Below are 11,277 nucleotides of genomic sequence, written 5' to 3'. Positions count from 1 at the left end.
TCCTGCTCTGAACTTTGCCATTAACCCCTCTTTTCCAAGAAACCCTGATTATCTCTACTGAATAATTTAGAAACCAAACTCTGAGTGTTACGTGTGCTCATTGCTACTGGGATGTCATTGCTCCTAGCAGACAGAGGTAGGAAATGTATGTATGTGCATTATTGCATGTGTGCACACATACACTTCTTTATTTCTATGTCTCTTTAAAAATATGAATTCATGGGGCCAGCACTGTGGTGTAGCGGGTTAGGCTGCCACCTGCAGTGTCGGCATCCCATATGGGCCTTGGTTCCAGACCTGACTGCTCCACTTCCAATCCAGACCTCTGCTATGGCCTGGCAAAGCAGTAGAAGATGGCCCAAGTCCTTGGGCCCCTGCACCTGCACCCACGTGGGAGACCTGGAAAAAGCTCCTGGCTCCTGGCTTCCTATCGGCGCAGCTCCGGCTGTTGCGGCCAACTGGGGAGTGAACCAGCAGATGGAAAACCCCTCTCTCTCTGCCTCTCCTTCTCTCTCTGTGTTACTCTGACTTTCAAATAAACAAATAAATCTTAAAAAAAATATGAGTTTATACTGATCTCTTCAATTCCAGTCTTACCCCCTTCAAGGCTCATTGTTGTCTTTCCCCTTGCTTTATTTTTAACTTCTTTTTTGGACAGGAAGAAACTTGATTCTTATTATCTATAATATATTTACTTCTTTAGTTTTTTCTAGTAATTATACAATTGCTAACAGATTTACTGAAGTTCTCGTGTGTGTGTGTGTGTGTGTGTGTTTTTTTTTTTTTTTTTTGTCTTCAGCTTCATTGCAAGGATCAAAACATTAACTTGCTTCCCTTAGGTTTACTCTTCATCCTGACCCCCTTCCATGTGGCTATGATAAGGTTTCCTTTGTTACAGTCTGAGCTCTGTTTTGCACCCTGCCTCCCCCCATCATTGGTTGATTTCATCTGTTTGCTTGTGTACTGCTGGGCTTCTGAGAGTCAGAGCTATCTCCTTCCGCAGGCCTGCTCTGTATCCTCTCTCCCTTCCACACTCCTGTGGGCACCCAGGCTTTTTTTGTTTCAGGTTTACTTTTCCTGTATTTCTTTTATAGAAATAAAGAGATACATGGGTGTTTTTTCCCATCTACTTCTTTCTAACAATTGTCTTGTTTTGAAATGTTTATCCGTTTGGGATGGTTCTGTTTCATTGTATGTTTCATTATTTGAAAGGCAGAGAGACAGATTATTGATTTTAATTTGTATTTTCCTTATTAATGAAATTGAACATCTTTTCATAGGTTTATTGTCTATTTGGTTTCTTCTTCCATGAAATTTCTATAAAAAATTTTTTTGTCTATTTTTCTCTTGGATCTATAGGATTAATTCCGGGTGACAATCCTTTGTTAATAAGACTTTTTACAAACTCGGGAGGCTTGTCTCTTTATTTAGAATATCTTTGATGAATACAGGTTCTTAAGTGTAATTTGTCTTCTGCCCTTTTGTGCTTCAAGGAATTCCCTGTGAGGTTTTTTACAATAAATTTAATCCATTGGAAATTGCTTTTTGTAAAGTAGATCAAGTGAGATACAATATCTATTTTTTCATACGGATAACAGTTCTTTAGCACTATTTATTGAAGAGCTCATCTTTTTTGCCACTGATCTGCAAGGCAAGCTTTAGGACTTATAATCAGGTTTCCACATGTGAGGGGGCTGTCTCTGGGTTTCCTCTCCTGTGCCCAGAGCATTCTGTCTCCTTACCCCAGCTCTAATTCTTACTCTCTGGTGTGCAGCTCTCTCCTGCCTTTCTGACTTCAGGATCCTCTTCAATCTTCTTTGTTCTTTTCTCTGCCATATACTTTTATTGTCGCTCCCCGTCTTCGTGGAGGAACGACACAGGACCCTGCGCTGTTCTTTCATCTGCTCGGCCCTCCCCGGGTTTGCTGCTGGTTCTTCCCAGGTTGGCTACCGTCCCTTCCACCTCCATGGAAGGGCGGTTCCCCCTGCCACATTCCCCACTTCCGCGGGGGAGCAGCACACCGCCGGCCGGCTCTCTCGGGGGCTGCACAGGTGTTCCTTCAGCTAGATGTTCCCCTTAGATGTTCCTCGTGCATGTTGTCTCTCTCCTCCTTTATAGTCCTCTTCCACCAATCCCAACTCTGCTACCCACACGCCGAGTACGCTGCTCTCCTCCAATCAGGAGCAGGTCCCACAGTTTATTGGTTGAACTGGAGGCAGCTGTGTAGAAGCTGTTTCCCTTCTCAGCGCCATATTGTGGGAAAGCAGATGCATAGAATAAGTCTTAATTCCAGTAACTTAGTCTAGTCCGAGTTGCTCCCAGTTGCTCCCCACAGATCCCCCTTTCTTTTTATTTTTGGCGTTGATACGCGCCTGTCTTCGGTGCCCCGCGGCACACACTCTGCTCTGCTTGCTAGAGTTGCCCACAGGTTCTTACAAGTCCTATCAATCAGGCAAACCGAATCCGGGTCCTCTCTTCGCCATATTGTGAGGAGGTTTTTAGGCACTGATGCGTGCCTGTGTTCAGTGCCCTGCAGCGCATGCTCTGCTCTGCCTGCAGGTGCTTACAAGCCCTAGCAATCAGGCAAACCGAATCCAAGCCTTCTCATTTCCGTATTGTGGGGAGACTTATTGGTGTTGGTTCGTGCCTATCTTCGGTGACCTGCAGCTCATACTCTGGTCAAGCCGCCTGCTGGTGCTTACCGCCTTACTAATCAGGCAGACCGAATCCAAGCCTTCTCATTGCTGTGTTGTGGGGAGGCCTTTCTCTATTTCTCTATCTCCGGGCATTCCTATTTCTCCTATTTTACTTCTATCTACCAGCATTTCTATTTCTCTCATTTCACTTCTAGACTTCTGTTTCTCTTATCCCTGCGGCATCCCGGCGCCCTCCCCGAGGCTGCTTCTTGGCGGCTTCTCGGCGGCTTCCCGGCTCTGAGCCGCTTCAGCCAGCTTCTCTCATCTGCGCGGCTTCCCGGCTTCGCGCCCACACCACGGCCTCGCACCAGCCCAGCGTTCCCTATCTACTTGTGCCCCGCACGCTCTCTCTGCGCGCGGCAGCCTCCGCGAGTCACACAGCCCCAGCTCACGTTTCCGCCACTAGCATTCAATCCAAGTTCCCTGGACTAACCTGGCGAATTCCAACCTGGCGGCCCAAGTCTCTGCCTCTGGTTCCAGATCTTCGCCTCTTGCTCCCCGGGCTGACTTGAAGAATTCCAAGATGGCTTACGTCTCCGCCTCAGCCTGCACTCGCGGCTTCATCCTCCCTAACATTTTTCTCTACCCGGTATGTTTCCCTAAGTTTTCTTCCAACAATATTCCTCCCTCATTTCTCCTGGCCTCTCCCCACAGTCCGTATCCAAGTCTAAGTTTCTTATAGGTTTCACTTTCACTTTCAACCTGCAGTCCGTATCTGAGTCTAAGTTTCTTCTTGCTTTCACTTTAAATCCTAACTTCTTTCCCACAGTCCGTATCCAAGTCTATGCCTAGGCTTTCAATAGCTTCTTCTGGCACCTTTTCCGTCCGGCTTTTCCCTAGGCTGTTTGCTAGTCTCTCTCTCCGGTATTTTCCCATTTCTTCCTTCCTAAGTTTCCTATCCGAGTCACGGCACCATTATGTCGCTCCCCCTCTTCGTGGAGGAACGACACTAAACCCTGCCTAGGCTTCATATCCGAGTCACGGCACCATTATGTCGCTCCCCGTCTTCGTGGAGGAACGACACAGGACCCTGCACTGTTCTTTCATCTGCTCGGCCCTCCCCGGGTTTGCTGCTGGTTCTTCCCAGGTTGGCTACCGTCCCTTCCACCTCCATGGAAGGGCGGTTCCCCCTGCCACATTCCCCACTTCCGCGGGGGAGCAGCACACCGCCGGCCGGCTCTCTCGGGGGCTGCACAGGTGTTCCTTCAGCTAGATGTTCCCCTTAGATGTTCCTCGTGCATGTTGTCTCTCTCCTCCTTTATAGTCCTCTTCCACCAATCCCAACTCTGCTACCCACACGCCGAGTACGCTGCTCTCCTCCAATCAGGAGCAGGTCCCACAGTTTATTGGTTGAACTGGAGGCAGCTGTGTAGAAGCTGTTTCCCTTCTCAGCGCCATATTGTGGGAAAGCAGATGCATAGAATAAGTCTTAATTCCAGTAACTTAGTCTAGTCCGAGTTGCTCCCAGTTGCTCCCCACATTTATAAAATAAATTTTCAAGTTAAGCAACATTAAAATATTTATTAGACTCTCTGGCTAACTTTGAGGAAAATTTAATTTTGCTTTTATTTTATGATGCAGTGCTATACAGATCCTATGAATAGTTTCATCTTTTTCTCTAAAAAGATCTCTTATACTTTTTATAATATTTATTCCTAAATATTTAATATTTTGATGCTATCATAAATGTTTTTAAAGTGCACTTCACATCTGTTTGCTGATGGTTTACAGGAATGCAACTATGTTTTTGTATATTGATTTGTAATCCATTAACCTTAACTGTATTATTTTTTAAAAATTTATTTATTTGAAAGAGTTAGAGAGCCGGCGCCGCGGCTCACTAGGCTAATCCTCCGCCTTGCGGTGCCGGCACACCGGGTTCTAGTCCCGGTCGGGGCGCTGGATTCTGTCCCGGTTGCCCCTCTTCCAGGCCAGCTCTCTGCTGTGGCCAGGGAGTGCAGTGGAGGATGGCCCAGGTGCTTGGGCCCTGCACCCCATGGGAGACCAGGAAAAGCACCTGGCTCCTGGCTCCTGCCATCGGATCAGCGAGGTGTGCCGGCCGCAGCGCGCCGGCTGCGGCGGCCATTGGAGGGTGAACCAACAGCAAAAGGAAGACCTTTCTCTCTGTCTCTCTCTCACTGTCCACTCTGCCTGTCCAAAAAAAAAAAAAAAAAAAAGAGAGAGAGAGAGAGAGAGGCAGAGGCAGAGAGAGAGAGAGGTCTTCCATCTGTTGGTTCACTCCCCAAATGGCCACAAATGCCGTAGCTGGACCAATCCAAAGCTAGGACCCAGGAGCTTCTTCTAGGTTGCCCATGTGAGTGCAGGGGCCCAAGGACATGGGCCATATTCTACTGCTTTCCCAGGCCATAGCAGAGAGCTGGATCAGAAGAGGAGCAGCCAGGACTTGAACCAGCACCCATATGAGACACCAGCCCTGCAGGTGGCAGCTTTACCCACTACACCACAGTACTGGCCCCAACATAACTAGATTCTTACTAGTTTAATTTACTTATTGATTGGCGTTTTATGTGTTTGCTACACATATGTAATATTAACAAACAGTAATGGTTTGGCTTCTTAATTTACAGTAATATGTGAGAAAAATCACAATATACATCTGTAAAATAGGAGCCAAATAGCACGATATGCATAGGAAAAACAAGAAAGGAAAACACAAATGTTAGCAGAGCCTTATTCTGAATTAAGGAATTATGGATAAATTTTTTCTTTAAAATAAAAAATCTCTATCCTTTCCATTCGGTTTCCAAGATGAGTGTCTTTCATTTTCATAACCAGGAAAAAAGCAAAACACAAAAATGAAAGCAAGTCTAGAGTAAAAGGTAAAGGAAGGATGACTCCTAACAACACCCATGTAGAAACCCACCATCAGGGAGGTCTGACTGCACCTCTCTATCCAGTGCCACCAGCAGGGCCAGCTGGCACGCAGTGGTGGCTGACACACCATGTTGCATCTAAGAGAGCAACCTTAGGACAACTGGAACTTTGTTTTCCCAAGGAGGACATGAATGAAATTGGCCTATCGAAGGCTTACAGTTGATCTTTATTTCATCTGTTCTGAAATAAGGTACAATCTGTACATTTTTTCCTCTTTGTGAATTAGTTCTGATCTTTTCATATTGAGATTCCTTAACTCACACTGTTTGTTTCCTAAGGACCAATTCCCAACTGTTACTGCTCTCCTCATTTTACAGGTCTGAGAGATGAAGTAGGTCCTCTCTCTCTGCTTCCGATGACCTACTGTGTCCCATAGTACCTAGCCTTCCATCGTGACACCTGTCAGAATTACCCCCTTTCCTCATCCAGAGATTAATATCTTCATCCTGTTCCTCTCTGAATCTCCAGGACTAGTACAGTGCCTGACATCATACCAGACACACAGTCAGTAGTTATCAAATGTTGAATTAGTTTAACAGGCAATCCACTTTCAAAAAAAGAAAATCTAAATTTACCTGCCAGATTAGTGTTTGATTGACTGATTTTGGAAATACAACACAATTTTTCTACTAAATTTTGGGTGGAAGTTGAAGATAATCTCTAAGTAAGGACTCCTAATGAAAAATGTTTAAAAACAAAATCACTGGGAATGGCACCATGGCTCACTTGGTTAATCCCCCACCTGCGGCGCCAGCATCCCATATGGGTGCCGGGTTCTAATCCCAGCTGCTCCTCTTCCAGTCCAGCTCTCTGCTGTGGCCCGGGAGGGCAGTGGCAGAAGGCCCAAGTGCTTGGGCCCCTGCACCCGCATGGGAGACCGAGAAGAAGCACCTGGCTCCTGGCTTTGGATCAGTGCAGCTCTGGCCATAGTGGCCATTTGGGGAGTGAACCAACAGAAGGAAGACCTTTCTCTCTCTCTCTCTCTCTCTCTCTCACTGTCTATAACTCTACCTGTCAAATAAATTTTAAAAACTCACAGTCTATCTTTTGTTTTTAAATGTTTATTTTGTTCTACTTGAAAGGCAGAGAGAGAGAGAGAGAGAGAGAGAGAGAGAGAATCTTCCATCTGCTTGTTCATTCCTCAGATGTCCACAACAGCTTGGCTTTGACCAAGCTGGAGCCAGGAACCTGGACCTCCATCTGAATCTCCTACAGGAGTGGCAGGGATCCAAGCGCTTGAGCCATTAACTGCCGCCTCCAAAGATGTATTAGCAGCAGAAAGCTGAAGCAGAAATGGAGAAACTGGCACTCAAACCTGCACTCTGCTATGGGATGCAGGTGTCCCAAGCAGCAGCTTAATCTGCACCACAATACCCACCCCGAACATCTTTTTGTTATCATCACTTTTTAGTGTGGAACACATTTTTCCTTTTACACCATTTAGAGACGTAGTATACAGGATCTAGCATAGTATATATGCTAATTGCGTGTAGTTGTTAACTGAGCTGGTTTTATATTAGGTCAGCTAAATAAATTAAGTCAGCATAATTCATAAAATGATTTTTATTTTAAAGAAGGATTTGGTGTTTTAGTTAATTATTCTGACAATTTCATCTGCCTAGAGCTATTTTAGATGTCTATATGTAGAAATAACTTAATTATAGGCAGATATAATGATACAGTAGTCAGTTTGAGTTTCTAACATTTTGAAAATATGGTAATCATGGGTAATTCAATTCATTTATAAATTTGGTACATAAATCTGACATTCACAGAGGGCTTTAACATTCTAGATAGTGTGAAAAACTGTTACTGTATAAAATTGAATAAAACACTACCTCAAAAACCTTTTAATTGGGGCAGGTGTTTGGCATAGCAGTTAAGACATTGCTCCAGGTGCCACTGCTGTGTTGTGGAAGGCTAAGCCTCCACCTGCAGCACTGGCATTGCATATGGGCGCCAGTTCGTGTCCCAGCAGCTCCCAGTTTATGGCCTGGGGAAGCAGCAAAAGGTGGTCCAGGTGCTTGGGCCCCTGCACCCATGTGGGAGACCTGGAAGAAGCTCCTGGCTCCTGGCTTTGGATTGGCCCAGCTCCGGCCATTATGGAGTGAACCAGCAGGTGGAAGACGTTCCTCTCCGTCTCTCCCTTTCTCTGTCTACAGCTCTGTCTCTCAAGTAAATAAGTAAATCTTTAAAATTAAAAAAAAAAAAGAAAAGAAAAGAAAAAAAGGCACTGCTTCAGAAGTTCACATCTCATATCAGAGTTCCTGGGTTGAGTCTCAGCTCTGCTCCTGACTCCTGCATCTTCCCAGTGCATACCCTGGGAGGCAGTAGGTGCTGGTGCAAGTATGTGGGTCCCTGCCTCCCACGTGGGAGGCACAGACTGTTTTTGGATCTTGGCTTCAGCCTGGCCTGACTTTTGTGGCGTGAACCAATAAATGGAACATCTCTTTATTCTACCTCTATCTCTATCTGGGGCTCTACATTTCAAATAAATTTTTAAATTAAAAATGCTATCTTTGGAACTTACATTGTATTTTCCTTTCTCATACATATTTTGTTGCTAAATTGGAGGTAAAAAGGATTATGCAATTATATTAATTTCATCAAGAGCTATAACCCCCAATTTTGCTCCCCAGGTGACATGTAGTAGTTATTCCCAGCAGCTCCTTATGCATAAGTAGAATTTAATTGTACATTCTATTGCCTTCATATATCGGAACATTCCTTGCTGGGCCAGCATTGGCGCAAAGGGGGTTAATCTGCCACCTGGGACGCCACCATCTCACATGGATGCCAGTTTGAGTCCGGCTGCTGCACTTCCTATCCAGCTCTCTGCTAATATCCCTGGGAAGGCAGTAGAGGATGGCCCAAGTGCTTAGACCCCTGCACCCATGTGGGAGACCTGGATGAATCTCCTGGCTACCAGCGTCAGCCTGGCATAGCCTCGGCCATTGCGGCCATCTAGGGAGTGAATCATCTGCTGGAAGATCTCTGTGTCTCTTCCTCTCTCTGTAACTCTGCCTTTCAAATAAATAAACACTTTTTAAATTCCTTGTTATTTGCATTAGGTGTAGGAGGTGGAGTGGGGTGCTCTCTAGAAAAGGGAATCTGGCATTTCTGCTTTAAATTTGTGCTGAGGAATATGAAAAAGAAAAAAAAAAAACCTGTATAAGTCTCTATATATGATTAAAACCCAGTATCCATTATACTGAACATGTTTATCTGGGCTGTGTGTGCATGTGTGCTTAACAATCAACTCTTCTTGCAGGTGTCCTTGTAGACTTGGGCCTGGAGGACAATGGGACAGCTCATCAGAGAGCAGAGAAATATGTTGTGCGTCTCGACAGTGAGATCCAAAGCAAGTTTGAAGTCTTTATGAGGAAGGTGAAACAGAACCCCTACACCCTGTTTGTGCTGGTCCATGACAACTCCCATGTGGAACTAACGAGGTGATTGCTTCAGAGTGAGCAAATACAATCTTTCTTCTCTAGCAGTAAATGTTGCATAATGACATAGTGTAAAGGTGGCAGTTTGAAAGCCCAGGGACACAAATGTTCGCTGTCTGCTTACTGGCAACTTGCTACTCTTTCCTCATTTCCTTCTCACTGTTTTGCCTGTACTGTGGGTGAACTTAGAAGCTGAGCTCCACAGTGCTCTGGAGTAAAGGCAGCAATCAGGAGGTGGAGGTGAAGGAGCACCCGAGGAGACAGCCTCCCTCTGCCACCTCCTCCCGGTTCTCCCCTGCTTCCTTCATCTCTCCTTCTGGCTCACAGTCTCGTCTCTCTTCGCTCTCCCTTTGAAGGCAGCAGAGATGCCAGTTTAATGATCTGAGCACAGATCTGAAACCTTCTCTGGATTCCCAGTTTAAACAAGAGAATATCGTATTTCTTGGATGGACTTATTAATGAAAGAACAGTATGTCTGGAATGATGGAGCTACATTTGCTCCCAGATCAAATTATAGTCATTATCTGGTGTGGGGCATCTTTGTTCCCATGGACTAAAAAGGCAAGTAGTTTAAAAGTGGAGGATGGTGGGGCCGCGGTGGGGGGTTGTACAGATGCTATTACACATCAACGTCGGTCTTCACCGTGTAAGGAGTGGGAAATTTCAGGCATCCTCAAGCATTTATAGATTTTCTTTTCTCCAGAAGACACTGAAGTTGGAAATTTTTTGGCCTCTGTTAGAAATGTCAGAATTACAAAAGCTCTTGTTGAGAAGCTAGAATGTGTTTGATATTCAACAAGTTAGGTATATTCATAAAAGAGTTTCGCAAAGCTTGTTAGATTAGAAGAGGGAAGGAGAGCAGGAAGAAAGAGGGAAGGAAAGGAAATGTTGGCCACATCTATTCAGTTATTGCTAGTGCTCAATGAGCAGCAATGACTCACTGACTTTATGTGAGGATACTTTAACATATGGAAAATGCATATTATGAAAAAATATGCATGGATTTTAGGAGTTTTCATACAAAAGTCATCATATTTAATCCTATTCTTCCATGAACTTTTTGGAGTGCCCTTATATACCTTGTCTTTGAAAGTCTGGGGTAATTCTGGCCAGGTATCATGGTATAGCAGGTTAAGGTGCCACTTGGGAATCCCATATCACATATCAGAGTTCCTTGTTTGAGTCCTGGCTCCTCCACTTCGGCTCCAGCTTCCTGCTAATATGATCCTGGGAGGCAGCAGTTGATGGCTCAAGTGGTTGAGTCCCTGCCACCTACATGAGCAAGCCAGATGGAGTTCCTGGCTTCAGCATGGCCTAGCCCTAGTTATTGCTGGCATTTGGAAGATCTGTTCTTCTTTCCTTCTTCCTCCCTCCCTCTCTTCCTCTGTTACTTTGCCTTTTTTTTTTTTTTTAAGATTTATTTATTTGAAAGGCAGTTACAGAAAGAAAGATTCACTCCCCAGATGGCCAGGAACTTTTCCTAGGTCTCCCATGTGGGTGCAGGGGCCCAAGGACTTGGGCCCTCATCTGCTGCTTTCCCAGGCACACTAGCAGGGAGCTGGATAAGAAGTAGAGCAGCCAGAACTTGAACCAGCACCCGTATGGGATGCCTACACTGCAGGAGGCAGCGTTACCCACTCTGCCATAGTGCCGGCCCCTACTCTGCCTTTCAAGTAAATAAAAATAAATGAACTTAAAGAAAATTTGGGGTAATGTTTCTGAGAATAAACATTGGATCTCTCTGTATTTAATTCCCCAAGTTGAGATTACTTCTTTGATTAAAAAAAAATGTGGTTTTGAAGCTGCAGGACAACCTGGTACATGCAAGTTGATCAGAACTGAAAAGCATTGAGAGATGAAGGTCTCGGTCATGGGAAGTGGCGTCGTAAGAGTTCCTCCTCCGCTCTCCTCACAGTTCACCAGCCCAAGAGAGAAAGCAGCATAGTTTTAGCAGAGTGGGGAGACCCTGCTGCTTGGGGCCACTCTGAGAACACAACCATTTTAGGGGTATAAGCCTCATGTTTTGATGGAGCAGCTCCCTTGTTCACATGAGCTTTCAAAGAAAAGTGATCTTCTCACCCTTAATTGTTGCTATCCTTGACCAAAATAACTGAGCTTACACTTTAAAGCAGATCAGGCACAAACTGAAGAGAAAAAAAATATATCACTGAAAAGTGTCTGAAAAGGGATAGGAAGGAATGTCAATTTTTCCTCTTCCAAATCAAATTTTGCATGTT

At 45.0% G+C, this 11,277-nt stretch overlaps 1 protein-coding gene across 3 annotated transcripts in view; it reads left to right on the top strand.

Annotated features, from left to right (window-relative positions):
• GREB1L (GREB1 like retinoic acid receptor coactivator) overlaps window positions 1–11,277 on the top strand; it is a 288,635-nt gene that overhangs the window by 231,361 nt on the left and 45,997 nt on the right. For all 3 annotated transcript variants that reach the window (XM_051852064.2, XM_051852063.2, XM_051852060.2), the window contains one exon: window positions 8,863–9,043. In XM_051852064.2, the coding sequence (XP_051708024.1) occupies window positions 8,863–9,043 (181 nt within the window). The remainder of the gene's footprint in view (window positions 1–8,862; window positions 9,044–11,277) is intronic.

This window comes from Oryctolagus cuniculus, chromosome 10 (assembly GCF_964237555.1).
Source record: "Oryctolagus cuniculus chromosome 10, mOryCun1.1, whole genome shotgun sequence".
Classification (NCBI taxonomy): domain Eukaryota; kingdom Metazoa; phylum Chordata; class Mammalia; order Lagomorpha; family Leporidae; genus Oryctolagus; species Oryctolagus cuniculus.
The sequence above is the reverse complement of the archived record's forward strand: the minus strand, read 5'-3'. Positions and strand labels throughout refer to the sequence as shown.